The 6,498-nt window shown below is 38.9% G+C and overlaps 1 protein-coding gene across 1 annotated transcript; it reads right to left on the bottom strand.

The window, feature by feature from the left end:
* Positions 1-1,545: 1,545 nt before the first annotated feature.
* Positions 1,546-2,696, bottom strand: hes2.1 (hes family bHLH transcription factor 2, tandem duplicate 1). Its single transcript, XM_041800238.1, has 3 exons — positions 2,570-2,696; positions 2,297-2,480; positions 1,546-2,181 (listed from the first exon to the last, which is right to left on the bottom strand). The coding sequence occupies exons 1-3, from the start codon at positions 2,657-2,659 to the stop codon at positions 1,850-1,852; spliced, it is 606 nt and encodes a 201-aa protein (XP_041656172.1). The 5' UTR covers positions 2,660-2,696; the 3' UTR covers positions 1,546-1,849.
* Positions 2,697-6,498: the final 3,802 nt, after the last annotated feature.

Raw genomic sequence — 6,498 nt, 5'->3', positions numbered from 1 at the left:
GCTTACCTCATTTCTGTTAAATTGCAAACTACGACTGTTAAAGATGTGTTGCTAACAACAGCTTAAAATGGCGATGAGGTCTTAAAATTTTTTTGAAAGGTTTTTTAAAAAGTCTTAAAAAGGTATTGAAATTAACCTCAGGGTTCCTGCATATACCCTGTTATCACAGTTCACAAAAGAGGAAATAAAACAATGTGTTAACTTGATCTTGTGTGTTTCTACTTTTTTATGTGAATTGTCATTAAGTGAAAGGTAATGTCTGTCTTAACGCACAATGGATGTTGGCAGCACTTGAGTTGTTATTAGTGACATTTACTCGATATTTCTAAGGCAATCGGTTTGCATGATTTTACCAAGTAAATCTGATTGCTGTTCCTAGTACAAACAACGGAGAAGTTGCAGGAAATATTGTTTGAGTAATCTGAAATTAAATAAATGAGCTATTTGGAATACAAACAGAGTTTGTAGCACTTAAAATTATTTAGTTGTTTGAAATTGCAATTCCTGGTAGTCTGTACTAAACCTTGAGCACTAATAACTTCTTTACCTAAGTACTTTACACAAAGTATTTTTAGTTATTTGAACTGAAGTGCAATTGTTTTTTACTTAAAAAGTCTTTTTAAGTTAAACTCAAAGATCTCTATTTTACTCTACTATCGTCATATAGTTAAAGTGACTTGGTTTTTCAAGGCAATCTGTTTGCATGATTTTTTAAGTAAGGTTAACTAATTGGATTTTACAGTGTACATAAATAATGAATAAATTTAAGTAAGTGAAGAGTAACTGTACAGTACTTTTACTTGAGTACAATAGTAGTGTACCTCTTTTAAAGAGTCAAATTTAACAATGTTTCGAAGTACCCAGATTGGAATTACATTTACTTTTTATCAGCTCTAAATAGAGTAAGTAAAAAAAGGCTAAATGTATTCATTTACTTTAAAAATGTTTGCTAAAAGTTATTCAAATAAGTTTTTAGAGCTATTTTCACTATAGTGTTATAGTGAAAATGGGGAGGGGAGGTTATATAATTGATGTTTACCATGTCCAAGCCTGCTACAAACGAATGGATAATCAATTGTTTGTTGGGGTTGTACCAAATTTTTCATTCTAAGTAAAGAATGCAGTCGTCTCTATGTGTCCCAACCAGCCTAACTTCTTCCCACCAATTTGGCGGCACTTTGAGAGGCGCCTCACATCAGCAACAATAGAGCAGCTGCTCATCTGCATCAATGGGCTCAGTAGACCTGTTGCTTTATGCGTCTGCGCGCCTGTTTCACTGCTCTCATCAAACTGATATTCATCTCCTAGAAATGTATCCATCCCAGATTTATCCATCCCCTGGCTTAGGGAGATCAGATCAAGTTTTTAATGATTAAGGTAAGATTATTAGACCACATATCAAACAACACAGCCATCTTAATTTGAGGAATATTTATTAAAAACTTGACCCATTAGAAAACATTTTAAGTGTTACAAACTTTTTTTTCATGCTTCAATTAAATGTTTTATTAAATTAACACATAGTGTTTACAGACTATTCTTTTGCACAGACCAAATACTAAAAGTATAGTAAGTAATAAGTCCAGCGTGCAAACCTCAAACAAAACAACCCTTGGGGTTTTACAAAAGTGTTGTCAACAACCCATGTCTTTGAAACCCCAAAGAGGATTGCATTAAGAAACGTCCAAAGATCTGTGCTCAGTTCTCTGACATCAAACTTGTCAAGAAACAAATGCTGGATTACATCAATATCCAACAATAAAACAGTTCTTCATTGCTATGTCTACGGTTATATAAACTTGATAAACACACAAAATAAATAACACACATGAAATAAATGTCCATGTTATCACCAGGGTCTCCACATGGCCGCGCTGACAGCCTGTGGGACTGACTGCGCGCTACCATGAGCCACAGCGTCACTGCTGCTGCGGGAGTGGCTCTCCTGTCTGGAACCAATGCTGGATTTGAGGCTCAGGAGTCTCTGCTGGATTTGAGGCAGGGCCCTGGAGCTCTGGGCACAGCAGTTTAGACAAGTTGGGATGAGCGTCGCAGATGCTGACTGTTGAACGAACCCGTTCACTCGCTGGCACGCGTCTTGATCCAGACTCGTTTTGGGAAGTAGAGCGGAGACGCGCAGAAGACATGCTTTATACCCTTCTCTGTAACTCTCTGTGGGATCTGAAGAGAGGAGAGGGCTGATTAGTGGTTTGAAATGAAATTATAACGCTCAGTCTTTCACGGGCAAAATTTCAGATGCGTAAAGCTTTATTGCACCCCAGGAGACGGTGCTCACCTTTGACAGAAGTGGACGGAAGGTCTCTGAGGAATCGAACGGTCATTTCCAGAATATCAGCTTTCTCCAGTTTGGAGTAGCGAGCGTTGTCTTTGCCAATCAGAGGAAGAATTAGGCTTTTCAGGTGACTTAGACTGTCGTTGATACGAGCACGCCTTCTCTTCTCTAGTAAGGGTTTAAGAGTCTGGACGAAACGAAGAAAAAACGTTATTCAGCTGCACTTAGAAAAAGTCAAGCATTTCAGAGGTTTCCGAAGTTTATCTCTGTCCTTACCTTTCTCAGTTCGTTGGCTTGTTTTCTCTGGGCCACGGTGGACCTGGCAGGGAGAGACTGAGTAGTCTCGGCAGTGATGCTGGGACTCATTTCGTCTGCTGTTGTGCTTTTTGGGGGTGATTCTTGCTCTTGGATCAGCTGAGCTGAGTGTGGCTCTGAACTGCGAAGCCTCCTTTTTATGTCCCTCTGGCGCGTCAGAGGGGAGGAGACACAAGCCATCATGCAAAGGGGTCCGACACGGAGGGGCGGGGGTGAAGCCTCTGGGAGATGAAGGGAGCTCCGTTGGGACCATCTGGTTCCGTCGATCTCCCGCGTTTACCGCTGGTATGCGGAGTTTCGTTGTGATTAAGTATTCTAATGCTTTTCAAATTTAAATTGTCAACGTTCATCCAAATCTGATAATGCAAAAATGCAGATACTTGAAGATTACAGACTGTTAGACAAACGCTTTTTGCACTTTTTTGAGCAAGGCATGCATATTTTAATCTGGTATTGTCAATGAAGCTATAACGTTTATTTGTCGAAGTTTTATGTTATGTTTTATTCTTTTTTTAAGGATTGAGTTTCAATAGAAACTCACTGCAAACGAGAAACAAAAACTTACATTCCCCCTTCTCCTCAAAACAAAGGGCTCACAAAAACAAATCAGTAATTTTTGGGGTGACAGGAGTAATCTGGTCCTAAAATGAATAAAACAGAAACCCAAGCGACGCCATGTATGGATTAACATCTGCTTATGAACCATCAGCAGCTTGTTTCCAATGGAAACAACACTGTGTTTACCTGGAGCAATGTGGGAGGAGACTGACCGACATGATCAACCCTCAGCACAAACTCAGAGGTGCGACATCTGCGTGTTTGTCTGACAGCACAGTCTCAGACAAATGAAGACCACGGGTTTCAATGAAAAAATGACTCATAAGAAGGATATTCGGATATGTGAAAAAAGGGATAAATCAGCAAAAAAGTGACAAAACCCCACATTTAATAAAGTAAACAACAAGACATACCGGTGTATTTTTAACAATTAATAATAATGCATCTTAACTATCCTACAATACTTTTATTGAATTCAAGTATTCAACCAAACCGTTTAGCCAGCGTCCAGGGGGATTCACGCGTTCGGCACGCGCCACTACCGTGCAACAGATGGGAAACCCCCCTTTCTCTCATCTTCTGTCATTACAGCCCAAACCCTCCTCCCCTCTCACACTGCAACACCACTCTGCTTCTTCCATCAGCATTCCACCCTGATTTCCTGTGTCCCTTCACCGTCAATATGGGGGTTTTGGAGGGAAGTTTTGGTCACAGCGCACAAAAAACAATGGCTCATTTAATTTGAACAAATCAAAGCAATGAAAACAAGGTTTCACAGCAACACAGTGGAAAACATAAAGAGTGTTGAACAGTTATTGAAATTCAGAAAAACAGTTATGAATCAGAATGGTTTGGTACTGAATAAGTTTGGATAATACTGTACGTTTGGCACATTTACGCACGAACTTGTCAACTGAAGAAAAGACAAAAAGGAAACGTAATATCAAAATATCGTTGCCAGAATTTTTCGAAGCCCATATCATTTATAAAATTCTAAACTGCACCTCGACTGCAAGCTGCTCTCTCGTAGCTCGAGGGTTCTTGCCCATTTTTGAAAGCATTATGCGTGGTTTTGCACGCGTCCTGTCCCATGGGGCCCCAAATAACTGCCATCAGGTCCAGTCTGGGAACGGGCCCTTTGAGCTAAGATGGGGAAAAAAGGTCGAAGACAAGCTTCGGTTGGGACCTTTCTTGTCCTACTTTTAGCGTGGGTATCCATCTGTGCAAGATAAAAGCAGTTGGATCCTTTGTTAAAGGATGCAAAAGGAAGATTTTTGGAGCTAACCTGATGGAAAGAGACATGACCAGGATATCATCTGGTTCTTCTAGTTTAACCAAAAACTAAACGGTTCACTCGCTTTAATCAATTAATTTCGTAAAATGAGAATTTCAGACTCCAAAGTGTTTAAAAAGTGTTTAGAATTTGTATTTTAATATCACCAGTAACTGCAGTTACAAGTTATTTTAGAACAAAAGATGGAAAAATAGACATATCTTTCCTCTTTTTTCTTGATGATTTGATTCACTGTAAAATATTAAGTTGAAATGTCGATTCTGATGATTGTGTATCTGGTTGTATAAACGGCATGGGGCTTGACACGAGCCACACTTCAGACAGATGGAGTCTGCTCCCGTTTATTGATGCGTGATACCCAAACGCGTCAGCGCGTCGGGTGATCGTGTCCACCCCGGCTTTGCAGAAGCTTTCAGACCTCGTAGTATCCCTGCTTTTAAATTTTGACTGCAGTTGAAAAGAAGTCTGGCATCCCAAGCCGAATTGTACGCCAACAGGATCTGCATCAGACACAAGCATCTTATCCAACGTTTACTGTTTGGAGCAGACTCAATCATGAGGGAACAAATCAAATAGATCTCTGTCCCTGAGAACTTCCAAACTAGACTTTACATCTGGGTATTACGTCCAGCTACTACTAAAAGTCTTTGCATCAGTTCAAACTGTTCATTCATACATTCTTTATGAGAGGTCTGAGAAAAAAAATTGTATTTACACAAAGGTCTATAATAAACATGTATCAAGAGAATGCTAGACCTTTGTATGTAGCTATGTATTATTTCCTTTAATTTATTGTTGTAGAATTGATTGTTCTAAGCAGAGTATTCTGACTTAGTTTGGATATTGAACCTTTGACATTATAAGGCAAACTATAGAATGAAACTGGCTCCGTTAATTTAAGTTGAGCAAGTCCAAGAAATTTTAGAGTTACAATAAAGACTTCAAGTGCCCAATTTCCTGAATAACTACATCAGTTCAAAATGACTGACAAAGAAAAAACTTCTTCATCATTGATTATCAGTGATGGACAAAGTATTCAACTCCAGTACTTGAGTCAAAGTATTGATACTCATGGTCAAAGCTTACTACAAGTAAAAGTTGCTTGGTGAAATTTTACTCAAGTTAAAGTACTAAAGTATTTACTTTTAAAGAATACTTAAGTATTCAAAAGTACACGCATTTAAAAATACTTAAGTATTCAAAAGTACAAAGTACATTTTCTAATATCAGTACATTGCTGCATTGTTTTCTCAGTGCTTTTACAGAACCTTGCAACTCTCTGAAACCACCTAATGATGTACTGACTTACATGTAGAACCACTCTGCTACAAAAAGTCTATAAAAACACCCGTAAAAACTAAAAATACAATCAAAAACAATAAGGAAAATTATTGTCATTTAATTTTTTTATTTAATCATTCCCACCCACAAAAACAGGAGGGCCGTTTTTTTTTCAGCGTGTGGCCAGTGGGCTCTATGCACGGCAGGGGGTGGCGTATTTCCGGTGGAAAATAAGATCGTTTCACAACTTCCGCCCAACGATATGTGCTAAGCCAAAAAGGAGTCTAAACCCTCCTATACTGCCTTAATTTGTCAGTTTCATTGAAGTTTTTTGTTTCGATTGTTGTTTGTGTTTACTCTATCATCATCGCTTGGCATCCAAACATGCAAAAATTATGTTTCAAAAACAGGTTTAAAGCACTTCTGGACATCGTTGCTGCGTGCTGCAATGTCATCTTCAGCTAAATTTAACTCGTCATTGACAGTCAGCTCAGGTAACTCATGCAAACAGCGAGTAAACCGCAACGAATTTGCCATCATACGCCTTTCTCTTCTCCCAACTGGAAGTGTGGGAGCGGTCTAATGCCAAATGCGGAAGCAGTTAATGCATAGAGCCCATTGCATTTTAGAAAAGAAAAACACCAACATCTGACTTCAAAGCTATGCTGAACTTAAAAGGAACGAGTAACGACAACCCATTAGAAATGCAGTGGGGTCGAAAGTACAATATTTATCTTTGAAATGTAGTGGAGTGAAA

The sequence above is a fragment of the Cheilinus undulatus genome, linkage group 11 (genome assembly GCF_018320785.1).
Source record: "Cheilinus undulatus linkage group 11, ASM1832078v1, whole genome shotgun sequence".
NCBI classification, from domain to species: domain Eukaryota; kingdom Metazoa; phylum Chordata; class Actinopteri; order Labriformes; family Labridae; genus Cheilinus; species Cheilinus undulatus.
This window is presented reverse-complemented; position numbering and strand designations above follow the sequence as displayed.

What these genes read in the sequence shown, in the direction of transcription:
- hes2.1 (XM_041800238.1), bottom strand. Translation starts at nt 2,659, where the DNA reads ATGAGTCCCAGCATCACTGCCGAGACTACTCAGTCTCTCCCTGCCAGG. An exon ending in AAGCCAACGAACTGAGAAAG is followed by an intron (nt 2,481 to 2,569) that starts GTAAGGACAGAG and finishes CGTTTCGTCCAG; the next exon opens with ACTCTTAAACCCTTACTAGA. An exon ending in TCCGTCCACTTCTGTCAAAG is followed by an intron (nt 2,182 to 2,296) that starts GTGAGCACCGTC and finishes TCCTCTCTTCAG; the next exon opens with ATCCCACAGAGAGTTACAGA.